At 37.5% G+C, this 16,127-nt stretch overlaps 7 protein-coding genes across 8 annotated transcripts; 2 read left to right on the top strand and 5 right to left on the bottom strand.

The window, feature by feature from the left end:
• Nucleotides 1–708: 708 nt before the first annotated feature.
• PAS1 (FKBP-type peptidyl-prolyl cis-trans isomerase family protein) lies at nucleotides 709–7,012 on the top strand. Of its 2 annotated transcripts, XM_007026796.3 has the most exons (21): nucleotides 709–870; nucleotides 1,113–1,192; nucleotides 1,287–1,371; nucleotides 1,514–1,583; nucleotides 1,785–1,882; nucleotides 2,014–2,136; nucleotides 2,372–2,404; nucleotides 2,691–2,749; nucleotides 2,856–2,940; nucleotides 3,356–3,514; nucleotides 3,608–3,665; nucleotides 4,090–4,238; nucleotides 4,430–4,527; nucleotides 4,610–4,679; nucleotides 4,871–4,930; nucleotides 5,138–5,194; nucleotides 5,555–5,623; nucleotides 5,753–5,830; nucleotides 6,208–6,309; nucleotides 6,396–6,467; nucleotides 6,563–7,012. In XM_007026796.3, the coding sequence occupies exons 2-21, from the start codon at nucleotides 1,119–1,121 to the stop codon at nucleotides 6,848–6,850; spliced, it is 1,887 nt and encodes a 628-aa protein (XP_007026858.3). In that variant the 5' UTR covers nucleotides 709–870; nucleotides 1,113–1,118; the 3' UTR covers nucleotides 6,851–7,012. The 2 variants fall into 2 exon arrangements, with proteins under 2 accessions (XP_007026858.3, XP_017977360.2); XM_018121871.2 differs by lacking the exon at nucleotides 709–870 and having other exon boundaries at nucleotides 910–1,192.
• On the bottom strand, nucleotides 6,954–7,581 carry STN1 (Nucleic acid-binding, OB-fold-like protein). Its single transcript, XM_007026795.3, has one exon. It carries the CDS (start codon nucleotides 7,498–7,500, stop codon nucleotides 7,027–7,029), a length of 474 nt encoding a protein of 157 aa, XP_007026857.3. The 5' UTR covers nucleotides 7,501–7,581; the 3' UTR covers nucleotides 6,954–7,026.
• Nucleotides 7,582–8,477: 896 nt separating this feature from the next.
• Nucleotides 8,478–9,354, bottom strand: LOC18597647 (copper transporter 6-like). The gene has a single exon (XM_007026794.3). It carries the CDS (start codon nucleotides 9,105–9,107, stop codon nucleotides 8,655–8,657), a length of 453 nt encoding a protein of 150 aa, XP_007026856.2. The 5' UTR covers nucleotides 9,108–9,354; the 3' UTR covers nucleotides 8,478–8,654.
• A 1,055-nt stretch (nucleotides 9,355–10,409) lies between these two features.
• LOC18597646 (uncharacterized) lies at nucleotides 10,410–11,009 on the bottom strand. Its single transcript, XM_018120689.2, has one exon. It carries the CDS (start codon nucleotides 11,007–11,009, stop codon nucleotides 10,410–10,412), a length of 600 nt encoding a protein of 199 aa, XP_017976178.2.
• Nucleotides 11,010–12,001: 992 nt separating this feature from the next.
• On the bottom strand, nucleotides 12,002–13,379 carry LOC18597645 (copper transporter 4-like). The gene has a single exon (XM_018121186.2). The coding sequence runs from the start codon at nucleotides 12,596–12,598 to the stop codon at nucleotides 12,158–12,160; it is 441 nt and encodes a 146-aa protein (XP_017976675.2). The 5' UTR covers nucleotides 12,599–13,379; the 3' UTR covers nucleotides 12,002–12,157.
• Nucleotides 13,380–13,840: 461 nt separating this feature from the next.
• LOC18597644 (18.1 kDa class I heat shock protein-like) lies at nucleotides 13,841–14,704 on the bottom strand. The gene has a single exon (XM_007026791.3). It carries the CDS (start codon nucleotides 14,492–14,494, stop codon nucleotides 14,030–14,032), a length of 465 nt encoding a protein of 154 aa, XP_007026853.1. The 5' UTR covers nucleotides 14,495–14,704; the 3' UTR covers nucleotides 13,841–14,029.
• Nucleotides 14,705–15,228: 524 nt separating this feature from the next.
• On the top strand, nucleotides 15,229–16,089 carry LOC18597643 (17.8 kDa class I heat shock protein-like). The gene has a single exon (XM_007026790.3). The coding sequence runs from the start codon at nucleotides 15,413–15,415 to the stop codon at nucleotides 15,845–15,847; it is 435 nt and encodes a 144-aa protein (XP_007026852.3). The 5' UTR covers nucleotides 15,229–15,412; the 3' UTR covers nucleotides 15,848–16,089.
• Nucleotides 16,090–16,127: the final 38 nt, after the last annotated feature.

Genomic DNA, 16,127 nt, shown 5'->3' with positions numbered 1-16,127 from the left:
ATGTCATTTGTCACGTGATAGACGATGTGACATTAAATATTATTGATTATAATGGAGTAAATGGGTAAAAAGTAAGCACATAAATCCTAATCAACAATATTTAATATCATGTTATTTGTTATATGATAGATGACATGGTATAAAAGTACTATATGTACCTTTGACTAATGAAAATTAGTCAACGATTAGGGAGATGCGTTTATTTGATCCGAAATAAAAATTCAAGAGTTTATTTGAACTCAACAAAAGTATAAGGACTGAATTGATATTTTTTTTTTACATAATTCAGAGGCTTATTTAAGTATTTAGTAAAAAAAAGTCATTTTTTGTGGACATCAAATTTAATATTTAAGCCCAAAGACAAAAAAAGAATCTAAGATCCCATTCCATTTATATTGATAAGGCAAACCATTTCAAATAATTTCTCATATCCCAATTTTGATTAAGTGATTGGTACATGATATTTTTTACTTTTTAATAAGATAAAATCAGATGATTTCTTTTGTGGACGTCGAATCCAATATCTAAGTCCAAAGGCCCAAAAAGAAAATCTGAGACGAACCGTCTTTTAGGCCTGGGTTAGGTGGACCGAACCTAGCTGCCCTAGGCTGGCGGCTGAGTGCTGGGCAACATTATGGCGCCGAATACGTGCGCCATATCACGTGCATTAATCAACACCGCATCCTGATCAGAACGTTTCGGAATTTCAGTAACATCAACGGCTACTATTGGTCATGATCTTTACATTTTTTTTTGTAATAGACCAAAGATCAAATATCAGCAGCCGGATTTGATCGTGCGATTCGTCCGGACGCTTGGAAACATCGACGACGACAATTGGTCAATCGCTCCTCAACATTCAAACTTCAGGTAATTAATTTTATTTTATTTTATTTTTTGTTTTTAGAAAGTTTGCATGTCAATCCAAAATCGCAAGGCTTTCCGTTCTTAGTTTAGTTTGTTTGCTTACTGAGAAGAGAAAATTGAACATTTTCGAACTGTTAATTAGAGATATCGAAACCCAATTGAATATAACTATTTTAGTTGAAATTAAGCTTAATTTGAAGTTAAACGAACTTTGATTGTAGTAAAATCTTGCTAAAATTCTTCAGTTAACGATGGCGGTAGAGGAAGATGCTGAGCAGAGCTATTTACCGCAGAAGAAGAAATCGGAATCTGATGAAGACAAGAGGTAACTTATATTTTTCTTTTTTTATTTCCTTTATATTTTAAAGTGTTTTTGAGAAAAATTTTACGATTTTGATTTTGGATGTTGGAATTAATAGGAGAAAGAAAATTATTCCTGGAAGCTTAATGAAAGCTTTGATGAGACCTGGAGGAGGTGAATCAAATCCTTCAGATGGTGATCAGGTTTGTAATCCTTTTGTTCTATCTGTTTCTGTTTCAATTGTGCGTAATTGGATAGCGAAAATGTGAGATTGTTTGTGGTGTTTGGAAAGCAACGCAAAGGGCTGAGTTGTGAATTTGGAGTTCTTATAATGATGTTTTGTAGGTTATTTATCATTGCACAGTTAGGACGTTGGATGGAGTTGTCATCCAGTCTACGAGATCAGAAAATGGAGGTGAATATACCGTAAGAATTTGAGTAGATTTAACTTTTGATTGATTTGTTAGGGTGAGTGAAAATTATGTATACTTGGCCTTCTGGTGAATGGTGGAATGTTAAGTTTAATAAGTAAGCCTCAAGCAAAGGATTGTGTACGGTTAAACTGTCTAATGGTATATGCTTTTTCAGATTGAATTGACATTTGTTTATGTAACAGGGAAAGGTATTCCGGTAAGAGATGTATTGGGCAAGAGCAAAATGATATTGGGGTTGTTGGAAGGAATTCCGTCAATGTTGAAGGGTGAAGTGTCGATGGTATTATCTTCATGGTTTTTTGAATTATATTTGTGTTTGTTGGTCCAAAATATGTAAATAAAAGCAAAATTAAAGGAACTATTTTGGAATTCCCTTTATTTCTTAAAACCTGGGGATATCTCTTGTTTCAGTTCAAAATGAAACCTCAAATGCACTATGCCGAGGATGACTGTCCAGTTCCAGTTCCAAGTAATTTTCCAAAAGATGATGAACTCCATTTTGAAATTGAGTTGATAGATTTCTCCAAAGTCAAGGCAAGAATGCTGCAAATTCTATAATTGTAGTTTTGTTATGCCATTTTAGTGTCACAATTTTGATTCCTCTATACGACGTTAGTGTTCTCATACATGCTTTCTAAGTAATTTCAATAATATTCATCAGCATTCTTTCTGATGTTTGAGGTGCTGCTGATGTCTAGCTGTCATTCATTGATTTGCATATAACCTCTTTGTAGTGCTAATGTCCTATTATTTTTATGCCCATTTTCAGGTCGTTTGCGATGATTTGGGAGTTTTGAAGAAGGTATAGTGCCACAGTAGTGCTTAATGTTGGCTAGAAATATCGTGGTAGTTGGAAGTATGTACGGGGGATTGGGAAATTCTTGTATTGTTTGACATGCTTTGATATTGCGAATATACAGACTAATCTTTAATTCTTGCTGCAACATGAATTGTCATCATCAACATCATCATTTTTGGTTTACTCTACTCTGTTGCTATATGAACCTTTATTCTTACTTCCATATTCGCACCACATTTGTTTTAGTCTGAAAGATATCATATGACTAGTAGTTATGTAATATTGGTAGGTAGTAGATGAAGGACAGGGTTGGGAATCACCGAGGGAACCATATGAAGTAAAAGCTTGGTAATAATTTATTCTCAAGCCTTTTGCATGTTCTTTTGTGTGCATTGCACTAAATTTCCAGAATGTTTTGATCATTTGTCAGATGTATCATATAATATTTTTTCAGGATTTCTGCAAAGACAGGTGACGGGAAGTTGATTCTGTCACACACAGAAGGAGAACCATATTTCTTTACTTTTGGGAAATCTGAGGTTGGTAATTTGTTCTCTATGTTGGATTTTGTTTTTACTTGGTTATCCTGGTTTTCTTTATGTTATAATGTGCTCTATCAGTGTTTGCGATAAGTAGCAATTGCACCATAAGTTTGATAGTTTTGGTTCCTGCTCGTTTGACCCAACATGATGTAGCGAGTTGTTGTGAATACTGAACTTTGGCATATAAGTTTTTGTTTGGTGGAAATTTGTGTGTTTTTTTTTTTTTATAATTGGGGGAGAGGGGATTCGAACCCTGCTCTTAAGGCAGGGAGATTATGCACCAACCACTGAGCTAAATGCTCGGGTGCGAAATTTGTGTTTGGTTGATAGGCATTTTGATACTACCCTTTTCATGTTGTCATGCTTAAGCTTCTTTTGATATAGGATTTGTCCTTGATCTCGTAAAATTTAGGTACCTAAAGGTCTGGAGATAGGAATAGGAACAATGGCACGGAAAGAGAAGGCGATCATTTATGTTAGAAATCAATACTTAACCCCATCTCCCCTCCTGCCAGAGATAGAAGACTATGAAGAAGTTCATTTCGAGGTGGAGCTTGACCATTTCATCCAGGTAAGTCATTGGCAGTCATTGCTCATAAATGTTTAATCATATTTTAACCAACTTGGTGAATGTAATTGAACTCTCAAATGTTGGGATTTATAGGTGAGAGATATGCTGGGAGATGGGCGCCTAATTAAACGACGGCTACAGGATGGAAAAGGTGCTATATTTGGTCAAACTTTGCCTCAGAGAGATATCTTCGTTCTTTTCTCTTCCCTTTTCTCTTCCTTATGCAACACTATAGCCATGTTTTATTGATGCCATGTGAGAATCACACAAGGAAAAATCTGTTGTCAACATATTGTTAATTCTTGTTCCTATAGCTGCCAATTCTTGTGACATTGTCAATTTATATATCCATTCATGTGAGACCTTTATTTTGACAATATAGATTTAACAATATTTACACTCATTCTTTGTTGACGGAAAGATTCCTAGGATGATGCTTTGCTAGGTATGCGCTTTATGTGCTAGTTACTGCCTCTATTTCAGATTTCCTTTAATTGTGTCTCTTTAATGAATGACTAAGATCCTGTTTAATGGCTGCATAGATGGTGATTTTCTTTGTTCTTTGGAATGATCAGGGGAGTTTCCTATGGATTGCCCACTTCATGACAGTCTTTTACGTGTCCATTATAGGGGCATGCTTCTTAATGAAGTAAAGACAGTCTTCTATGATACAAGAGTTGATAACCAGGGCGACCCTTTGGAGTTCAGTTCCGGAGAAGGGATGGTGAGTTCACCCTTCTAAAGTTGAAAAGATTTCTTGAAAGATATTTTTTTTTGTCTGTATATTTCGTTTTGTACTGGTTGAAATCAAATTGGTGTATCAATGCCCATGACCTACAGGTTGTTTTGATCCAGACAATGATGCTAAGACTCTGATTTTTCTTTAATCTAGTAAGCTTTTATTTTGCCTCACAGGTGCCTGAGGGATTTGAAATGTGTGTCCGCTTGATGCTCCCAGGAGAGATTGCACTTGTCACATGCCCTCCTGATTATGCATATGACAAATTTTCAAGGTTGCTCTTTTTTTTTTTTTAAATTTTTATTGTGTTATTTTATTTGTGCCTGACTTGAATGCCTCTCTTCCTATTTGGTTAGGCCACCTAATGTTCCTGAAGGTGCTCATGTTCAGTGGGAAATTGAGCTTCTTGGTTTTGAGATGCCAAAGGTAATGAAGTCTTAACTTTTCGGAACTTCCTGTAATAGTGTCATTCTGAAATAGCTTGCTTTCAAATATGACTTTCAATATAATATGGTTGTTAAATTGTCAATATGCACCAAGACACTGTTACAAAAATGGAGTGTCCTGCTTTTTTTTCTTTTACCTGTCTTGGTGCCTAACTTAAATATCTATTACAGGATTGGACTGGTTTGAACTTTCAGAGTATAATGGATGAAGCAGAAAAAATTAGAGTCACGGTATGTGGCTTGTTATATGTTGCATTCTGCCTCAATGAGCCATTTTTCATTTATTGGATGTCTGGTGATGGACTTTAGGTCCCCATCTCCATGTGTATGTTTGCAAGCTGTTGCAGTGATGCAATATCCTTCTGTTTGTTGTGCTGTATGGCCATTAATATGCCATTGCCAGGAATATTTAACTGTCACGCTATCATTTTTCTACAGGGTAACAGACTCTTCAAAGAAGGAAAATTTGAACTTGCCAAGGCAAAGTACGAAAAGGTTGTATGGTTACTGTGTTTCATAGATCTTAGATCACCTTTATGATGGTAGACTATTTGTTCTATCATTTGGCTGATGTATTAAGCATCTAACCAAATACACAAGCCCAATACTAACAATTATAACAAATATGGAAAACAAGTATGGTAATAAATGATAAAAAAAACAAATTACAAATGGAGTACTAAATAACCCAGTTTTGATTACCATACTGAACATCCACTCCAAATTGAACTGGTAATGGATCGAGAATCTGAACCTAAATGAGCTTACAGATGTCCATGTGAAACCAGTTACCATGTTTCTATGTTACATTTAAGTGCACAATGAATTAAATTCCATGTGTTGCTTTATATATAGGTGCTTCGGGAATTCAATCATGTTAATCCACAAACTGATGAGGAAGGAAAAGTGTTTTTAGACACTAGAGTAAGTGTCATCCTGCCTCATGTAACTGAAAAAAATTATTCTATTCTATGATTTGTCAGTTGTCAAATGATGTTAAATAGCATGATTTCCAAGTTTGTTAATTTCGTTTTCCTGTTTTATTTCTTGAAGAATCTATTACATCTGAATGTGGCCTTGTGCTTCCTCAAAATGGGAGAATGCAGAAAGTCCATCGAGGCCTGTAATAAGGTGTGTAATGACTTCAAATTGGAGCCCTCTCTTTTCTCTCTCTTTAATGGGAAGATGAAATTTTTGATGATTTTATTGGTCTTTATGAGAAAGGATACATCGATATGAAAATAAATAACCGATGGTAAAATGTTAGCGGAAATAAGTTGTTGATTGGTTTCTGAATTTTCGTAAGGATGACTTGAGCACATCAAGTTTTGAGGTTTAAAGTTGAACACGGGGAAGAAATAAAGAGAGAAACAACCAAGACAGCAGATCTGAAAATTTTACTTCATCATGAGCTGCCTTCTGTTTGACTTGTTTACTTATCTAAACAATTGATTTTCCAAGGATTTTATTGAATTGGGATCTTGATATCTGTTGGTGGAGCTATGTAGGTTTTAGATGCAACCCCTGTACACGCGAAGGCTCTATACCGTCGCGGAATGGCTTACATGGCGGCTGGAGATTTTGAGGAAGCAAGAAGTGATTTCCAAATGGTAGTGATAATGTCGTTCTTTAAGTTTAGTGGTCTTAAGACTGGATTCTTGACCAATCTCTAATCCTTGTTTCTGGATACTATTAGATGATCAAAGTCGACAAGTCTGCAGAACCAGATGCAACAGCTGCTCTAGCGAAACTGAAGAAGCAAGAGCAGGTGTGTTAATCAGCCAATACATTTTCTTTGCCATTTAAACACATAGTGGAAATGTGAGGAATTGATTTTGTATCTCTCTACCAATTCATGAGCAGGAAGTAGAGACGAAGGCTCGGAAACAATTCAAAGGACTATTCGACAAGAAGCCTGGAGAAATTGCAGAAGCTCAAGTTGAAGATAGAGGTGGAGATCAGGCCAGCGGTAGTGAAAACCAGAAGAACAGTGAGGAGTCGTCATCATCATCATCAGATGGGGTTGACGAGTCTCAGGATGTTCATCGAGCTGCTGCTGGTCAACCTCGACTCGGCTGGCTTTACAACTTGTGGCCTCCCGGTGGAAGAGTACTTTCCGCTCTTGGGCTTCAAAGATGTACCATACTTTGACACTCTAATGTCGGACCCTAAAACTTGTTTTGCTTCTGCAAAAATGTCTTTTTAACAAGAAAAAAACAATAACACATGACAAAGGAAAGGAAGGAGACCAAGCAATGTCCAAACCCAAAAATTTTCTGAAATTCTTTAGAAATACAATTATAATTACTTTTCCGTTTATGCCCAAACTATCCGCCGTAGCGGCGGCGAGCCAAGCTGAGGCAATCCAGCCAATGCAAAATCTCGGCGTTGGGGTCCCTTTCAATCACAACATCAGAAACGGTGACCTGCAGCTTTCCTCTATAGCTGGTGATCCTGCCCCGCACTCTGGCGACTTTCCCAACCTGGGCATCGGAGGCGAAACGTTTCGCCGCCTCGGAAATAACTCGAACCGTCGTCGGTTGGCGGGATGAGAAGTAAGGGGAGGTGAGGTGGTTGAGCCAGAGGACGCAAGTGACATTGGCGGTGCCATCGTCAAGCGTGAACTTGAGAAACTTGTTGGGTTTCTGGTCCCGAGAGGTGATTACACCCACGATTTCGGCGCGTGAGATTGGGTTACCTTTGAGATAGAAAGTGGATGAGTTGTTGGGGGAGGGAGTTAGAGACAGGAGATCGAAACCTAGGAGCTTGACATGGGTGTTGTGCAGTGCTTGTTGATCCATCAGTGACAAAAATGATAAGACAACTGAGAGAGGAAGACTGGTCGCCTAGTTTGGGCTTTAATGGCTGGGCTTTATAAATATGGCGGGAGGGTTTAACATTGTTCCAAAGACTAATTTATTTTGCACAAATTAATATTGAATTAACAAAAAATGAAATTTATTTCAACAATTACTAAGCATAATCACGGAAAAGGAATAGTGAACCAAAACAAATTGCAAAAGATTATATAATTTTGTATGCTAAAGTGCTTATATCGAAATCATATACTATAATTAATTTAATCATGTCTGGTTTTAATGAAATGATGATTTCATTTCGGATTTATTCTGGTTAAAGGCTGATTTTCATAATTTGATCCAAATTGCGGATGTGAATGACCATTCTTTAACAAGTCTATTCCGATTTTAATCGAAAAAGAAGTAGAAACATTGTTTTATGTATATTTTTATCTCGAAAAACCTTTTGTATAAAAGAGAGAATATAACCGACGATTCGAAAGGGTCGGATTTATAACTACAGGGAAAGAAAAGGGGATTCGGATATTTGTATAGTTGTTCTTGCTGCTGTGTTTTGGAAAATGGAGATGTCCACATACAACAGAGCTCACGTGCTAAACAAGCCATTGGATTATTTCACCAAGTTGGGAATCATAATCAAAATTTTCAATTCTTGAGTCTTTTGTCCTTTTCTGGATAAATTATTTCATCATTTGACACTTGGAAACATGTTGGTTCTCAATGCTTGGCCCTTGCCAATCACTTGTTTCTTCTTTTAGTCTCGTGATCCTCAATCTAGAACAAAACATAATTATTTCGACAGCTGTTAAGGGGCGCTGAAAAAACAAGCAATGAAATATTCCATCGGTAAAAGGTAGACTAGCCCTATTCATTCTAGGGGTGATGTTAACAATGTCTTAAATCTTGGGGCAAAAACAACAAAAATTCAGATCCATTCCCCTAAAGTATAACAAAGAACCTTGCAAAGTGAACCATTCATAGATCATTTGGCGAATGAAAATTGCTTGAGTAAATGAGAGACAAAGCTATGAGCAACTTGATTATAAGTTCTTGATACCAAAGAGAGTATGAAAAACTCCATTTGATTTACAAGCTCTAAGTTAAAGCTCAGGCAACATGACTGGTATACCGTAACATCAAATCTTAGAAGCGATGCCGTCGGGAGACATGTACCGCTGCTCGGTGGTTTCCTTAGCCTGCAGAGCACGAAGCTTGACGATGAAGAACCCGATAGCATGACCAGCAACGGCAGCTATGAAGATTCCAAGATTGTAGGACATGACAGAGAGCATAACCATGTAAGCAAAGCACATTCGGACGGCATAAACACTGGCCTGAGTGAAAGCTCCGAGGACAGGTTTGGTGCCAGGTTTAACCGGTGGCAACATAGACAAAACCTCGATGGCGGCGCCTAGCAACAGCACGAAGAAGATTGCCAGTACATACATGCCGGAGTTGCTTTCCGGCCACCCAGAGAAGAGAACTATCACATCTTTACCCCAGTAGAAGCTCATGTGCATATCCATTGATTTCATGCTACCGTTTGACCCTGCCGGCGTAGGCATGTCCATGCCACCATGATCAGACATTTTCAGGGAGAGAGAGAGAGGCAGGGAGGGAGAAAAACTAGAGAAAATTGGAGAAAGTGCAAGCTAATTTTCTTTGGGAGTATCTGTTTTAAATAAAAAGAAGCAGGAAATAACGACGAATTAACACCTTGGAGATAATGACCAATTGGTACCCTTAGCAGATTCTTGCCTTTCCCTTTACTTAATTTTCTCAATGTTTTGTTTGTTTCTGCCACTTTGAAGTACTAGTTCACAAATGATAAGCAATCTCTGTGAAACAAGCTACAAGGTCTACATCTAGTAACTAGTTGCGGGAGGAAAATTACCAGCTTCCCCTCTTCGGACGGTGTTGTTTGATGGGATGTGAACTTTCTTGTCCATTGCAGTCTCTGACGTGATCATTGTTTGAAGATGAATAAGTTGTCAGAGAAGTTCTAGCTACTAGATTTTTTTTACTTAATTATTATTATCCTTGTACCACCATCAGCTAATAATGTTGCTTACAAGTTGATCTTCCCTCGAAATTTCTGCATTAAATATGAATTAAAGAGATTGTACTATTTAGATTGGACTAATGTGAAGCTTTTAACCCAATCCTATCTTTTTTTTATTGGTTTGGTCAAGAACCAAACTCTATGTATATTTATAAGTAATATTTTAATCTATAGCAACTTAATTGGGCCCTCTACCTGTAGATTTGGAAAGAGATCAGCATGTCCAATAAAGCTGTGGACCTTAATAGAAGGGCCCTAATACAAGCTGATTCCCCTTCCCTTCTTCCTCTTCCTTCCTAATCTTTTTTAGTCAATCATTTGTTTTACCGCTAGAGGAAGAATGTAAATATTTCACCCTTTTTTTCTTTTTGGATGAATAAACATCAAATGTTAAATACTATAATGTTTGGTTCCTAAAAAGTACAATTAAATGCACAAGATGAGTATATGTCATAAACCATTTTAAATTGATACCAAATACAGGGAAAGTGCACCTTCCATTCTCATTTTCTTGAACTTTGTTTGCGACTTATAATTGTATAGAGATTTCTTTTTTTTTTAAGCTAATCATTTTGATAATTGACTTAATTGTCATTAATTACACCAAATATCGCATACAGTAATATAATTAATCTAACAATGGGTTCTTACAATCACATCAAGAACAAAATATGAACTGCTATTTGACCTTGGATGGCCATGGATTACATACGGTTTATTTGGTCTTCTGCTTATACCATTAACATGGTTTATTTTCATGGAAATTGTGCACTCCCATAGTTTCAAACAAAACCCTTTTCTCCATCTGTTAAGTTTAAAAAACAAAAGCTTAAGTGAAATCATCAATGGTGAAGAATTTGGTGGAGACGACGCCAATTTCACAAAGCTTAATCACTTCAATGTTCTTGTTATCCAGTGCTGAAGAAAAAGGGGTTTCTCGGATGGTATCCTGGCAACTTCTCGTGGCATTAGCAGCGTTGTTCAGATCTTCGACCATGCTGTCGATGGAATCGGAGTTCAAGTCATCGTTAGCCGACGAAAGCTCCCGGATCGTCTTGTTGTTATCCAGCTGACATCTCTGGAGAAGCCGGCGGCCGGTGGAGCTGGAAGAATTCTTGAGCAGCAGGCTAGCTATGAGGACTCGGGCGTCCGTTGCTTTGACTTGTGCAAAACGCAAAGCGGTATTAGCGATCTCCCCGGCCGTCGCCGACGGCGCAGATGCTGCGCTCGGAAGTAGAGTGTCGGCACAGAATTTGTAGTCAGACGTATGGTTGCAGACCTCGTTCACAAGGTCTTTTCCACGCAAAGGTTCATCAGGTTCATCTGCATATGAAGGATGGATGATGATCATGAAGATCAGTAGCAACAATGGAGAGAGAATCTGACAGAGGAGAGTTAGAGAATGAGATTGAGATCGAAATCGGACCATTTCTTGGAGAAAGATGAGACAACGGAGATACGCAGATTGCGTTTTTTATTTTGCTTTCTTCACTTCAGGCTTTCAACTTGCACGACATCCACATGTATATATAGCCTTGAATTCTTCAAATAGGCTGAAAACGTGGTCCGGAGGCCGACACAAATTTCAGGTTACACATGTGATGCTAACCCTAGTTAAACTCATTATCAATTATCGTAGTCGTGTCACATATATACTATACCTATATACATTCACTCAATATATATGATCACTCAACTTGTTTAACAATTTAATTCTTGTAACTGCTTTCGGAATCAATGGGTTGCAAGTTTTCATGGTTGTAAAAGAAGGGAGATTATCATCCTATAATAGTAGGGGATTCTCTTTTTAATTGTAAGTAGAAGGAATCAATATTTAATTAAAATAATAAACTTACCCTTTTGGGTTACATAGAAACTTGACAAGCTAATCAATTTCGACACCATCATCCCCATATAGGATTATAATCTTGATTATTGAGGTTAGTTTGATCCTGTTTTCCTAAGTTTTGATTTTGATTTTTGAGCGTTATAAACTTAATTTGTACCAAAAATGGAAAAAAAATGACAAAATTTCCCTAAGTTTGAACAACATACAAAAGCAAATATGGTTTCTTTTGTCCAATAATAATTTGCAAAGATTTATCCTCGATATTAAAAATAGAGCTGCGAATTATATCATCGTCTCAAAATCTTTACCATTTATAATTTTTTTTAAATTGATTAAATATATTTGACAAGTTTAAAATATAAAACAAAATTATTTTAATTTAAATCTGCTTAATTTCGTGTCAGATGTAAATTTATCAAATTTAATGGAATTGGGGAAGATTAAATATTTTGTTCATTTATAAGCCTTAAATCAAATTACCAACTTAGTATTGAAACCTTTTTTTTTTTGCACTAACATTAAATTAAAAGTGAAATTTAAGTTTTTTTTTTATAACAATTCATGAGGGAAAATGAATGCAAAATTCTTATGAAGTTGTTCAAAGTTGCACAACAAGTAACCCAAATTACAAGAGATTAACTTCTCTCAATCAAAACACACAGAGAGTAAAGAGTAAACACATGGAAAATCAATTACCCCCTCAATTTCCACTTCAACTCAGCATTTTCCTACTTCCTGGGAGGAAGGTCCGGCTTCTTCTCGGACCCGCCGGACTTTCTAAAAGCCCGACTCCCGAAAACCAAGAACCCCACCGCGTGTCCGAAAACCGCGGAGAGGAAAACGCCGCCGTTAAACGACATGACAGCCAGCATCACCATGTAGCTCAGCCCTGCACGCACCGTGTGCATCGCCGTCTGAAAGAACCCAGCGGCGACCTTGTTGGCTCCAGGCTTGATGATGCTGCAGTAAGAGAGCCACTCTACGGTCACTGCCAAGGCGAACACGAACATCAAGGCCAACGCGTACATGCCCGAGTTGGAACCCGGCCAACCGGAGAAGAGGATTTCGGATTTGTGTCCCCAGTAGAAACTCATGTGCAACAGCGACTTCCGATGCACGTGGAGTCCCGTCGTGTTCCAAGCCGATGTCGTTTCCACCATGTTCACCATCGACTTCAATTACTTCCTTTTCCTCTGTTCTTTCTTATTGTTTTGTATTTGGGAAAGAAGAGAAGCAGGGTTTTAAAGAGGGAACAGAAGAAAATACAGAATCTTTCTTCTTTTTTTCTTCATTTCTAAAGCTGGGTTTATTGAGTTTGCATGGTTCCACGCTCATTTCCAGGGCAGGTGGCTTACTCTTCCACGGTTATAATCTTCCAGGGGGATGTTGATTGGTCATGTCTTTGGCTTGTACGTGCTCGGAAGGGGCGTGGGGGAAGGATTGAAGGAGAAAAAGAGAAGTGTACTTTAGAATCCTGCAAAACTCGATCCCAAGCAATTCCCCTGGAACTGACATTTTCCATGTTCGCACGGACCGAATGACTGCCATGGCAGAGATAAGAAGCTACTTTATCTTTTTGTACTAATCTCCAGCTTAAATAATTCCAGCCAATGACGCATTGAAGCAGAGATTTTAGATTTTATTCTGTCTTTATCAACTAATTTCCCTGCTTTATGATTAATTAACTAAAAGCTGTGTAGCGTATGTCTATCTGTGGGTCGCCAGAGGAAAGGCAAAGAGAAGAGATGGGCATGGTGTTGGCACATGGGCTCTAGTCCTTTTTGAGTTTTAGCCAGTGTAAACACTGTAGAAGTTTCTCAGCAGGGGCCCAAGGCAGGAACATCATCTTCTTCTTCTGTTTGATTTTCAAGATAATCGCCTCTAAAAGAGTAAATGGTTATTATATTGCCAATAGTAATAGTCTAACATAGATGTGATGGAAGTTATAATTACAACATCTAGAATACAATTTATTAACAGAAAAAAAAAGTAAAAACCATAGCATTTAGTATATAATTTGACTAGAATTATGAGATTTTATGTAATAGTATAATTTTGAAGATTTGTATTTGATATACAGTAAGCTTATATAGTATCTATACATAATTATGTTATATAAAATAAAAGTTTAAAAATCTTTTCAGAATAAATAGTTTTAAAATTGTGGGTATTTATCTTTTTAAATTTATTTATTAACAAAAAAACGATATTAATTCACTCGTTGTGTATTAATGATGCGTCATCTTGTAGTTAATTGATAGTGTACAATAATACATCAAATATAAAACTGTTTACTTAATTGCCTTCAAAAACTCGATGGTGTTTTTATAGCTAACAAGTTTAATTCAAATAAATTTTGATTATAGTAAATCCATCATAACCCTAATATTAAACTAGAGATTAGCTAATAATAAGAGGAACATTACTAGTATTTATTAATTATATTTATTTTAATAATAATATATAAGAGTAGTACACATGCACACTCAGATCACATTTCTTTGTTTTATATGATCATGAAGTCTTAATAGTTGGGCTTTAACTCTCAAACCTCTCATTTCCCTCATGAAATTCTTAAAGCAGAAGCAGAATCTCTCACACTAGCCAAGGATCTGAATGGTTCTTTTCTGGTTGCCTTTCCTGGCTTCTTTTTTAGGAACTGTCACGGTGAGCACCCCGTTCTCCAAATATGCCGTCAGCTTATCAACCTTTGCATCCTCAGGCAACCTGAACCGCCTCACGAAAGAGCCGCTGCTCCACTCCACGCGGTGCCAATTGTCGCTCTTCACTTCTTTCTCCGAGCTCTTGTCCCCGCTGATGCAGAGGATCCTCCCGTCCTCCAATTCCAACTTCACTTCGTTCCTGTTCAGCCCTGGAAGATCCGCTTTGAGCACGTGAGCTTCTGGGGTCTCTTTCCAGTCCAGGTTCGCCAGCGCGAACGGTGATCCGGAGGAGAAAGCAGGACGAGGCGCAACCAGAGTGCCCCCGAAGTTGAATTCCTGGAACGGATCCCAGGCTTGCTGGTAGAAAGGCTCGTGCAAATAGCTATTCGGAACCTTCGACATCTTTGTGAAACAACTAGCTAAGGAGACGTCTAGGTACTAAGGTGACAGTTAACCCTTGAAATGAAACAAATTAATGATATAAATGTTGATGCTATATTGCTATGAAAGGCTAAGATATCGGGATAAGTATTTATAAGGGAACAATGGGATTCTAAATGTACAACAATCTATAGTGTAATGCTAATTGTGTGTGTGTGTGTGTGTCCATGATATTTCGAGGGAGGAATCCTCTTTTAAAGAAGATGGAAATGTTGCCTGTCCTGAATAGAATTTATGGATGAAGGGATGTAGACGAATATGGCATCCGAATATATGTTGTCCCTCAATGTTGAATGGAGTTCCTGTGCACGAGAGGATAATCCTTTTTAGAATAGAATATGTTGCTAAATTGGTTCGAGGGTAAGGCTGATGCAAGGAACATTGACGCCGTGTTATCAGCATAACATTAGGACCGACTTAACCCATACTAAATTGGGTTTGAAAGGCACTGAAAAACGACAAAGAGAAGACCGATGGGTCCTGGCAGGATGTTAAGTTTCTTTCAAAGTCCAAGATTTCTAGAGGTGGCAAGTAAGCCCGTAGGTGTTAGCACATGAAATAAATCATAGCCAGGCCCTGGTCCATGAGCCAGAACCTTCTCATCTGTCCTGTGAATGGAATGGCAGTGGCTGCCACGCAAAGAGGAGGATTGTAGATGGAACTTGGTGGAAGATTTCAGAAGAAACATGAAGCATCGAGCCATCCACCGATTTCCAAGACAATCAAAAGAGAATGGCCCCGAAACTTCAAGATCCTACAAGCCAAACTTTATATATAAATCACATCCAAGCTTTTTTTTCTTATTCAGTGAAAGAACTAGCATTAAGAGTTGTTCCCTAAAATCTTTCTTGCATCACTACCTTCGAAAAAACAAAGAAAATGTCCCTGATTCCATCTATTTTTGGCAACAGGATTATCTTCGACCCATTCTCTTCAGATATCTGGGCACCTTTAAATTCTAATGATGAGATTTCAACATTTGCCAATGCCCAAATCGATTGGAAAGAGACCCCAGAGGCTCATGTAATCAGGGCTGATCTTCCTGGACTGAAAAAGGAAGAAGTGAAAGTGGAAATCGAGGAAGGAAGGGTTCTTCAGTTAAGTGGAGAAAGAAGTGTGGAGAAAGAGGACAAGAATGAGAAGTGGCACCGTATAGAGAGGGGACGTGGAAAGTTCCTTAGGAGATTCAGGTTACCAGAAAATGCAAAGGTTGATGAAGTGAAAGCAACAATGGAAAATGGAGTGCTGACTGTGACAATGCCAAAGGTGGAAGAGAAGAAGACAAAACTCAAATCCATTGATATCAGCAACTAGATTATTAAGCTGTCCAGCCTTTGAAAAAAATAATTAAATAAGTAATGGAGTGATTGTGTTTATTTCATATAAATAAGTAATGGAGTGATAGTGTTTATTTCATTTGCATAGTTTATTTCTTTCTTTTGCCAAAACAGCTGTTATGCGAATGGGTAAATTCTCTATAGTTTTTTAATGTTTCGCCTGTCTTTGATTTGATGATAATGATTTGCGATGGTTTCAATTCATTCCTATTCTTTCTTTATTTTTAGCATGGAAAATGGATATTTATTTTGAGGTA

The sequence above is a fragment of the Theobroma cacao genome, chromosome 5, assembly GCF_053813885.1.
Source record: "Theobroma cacao isolate CCN51 chromosome 5, ASM5381388v1, whole genome shotgun sequence".
NCBI classification, from domain to species: domain Eukaryota; kingdom Viridiplantae; phylum Streptophyta; class Magnoliopsida; order Malvales; family Malvaceae; genus Theobroma; species Theobroma cacao.
The sequence above is the reverse complement of the archived record's forward strand: the minus strand, read 5'-3'. Positions and strand labels throughout refer to the sequence as shown.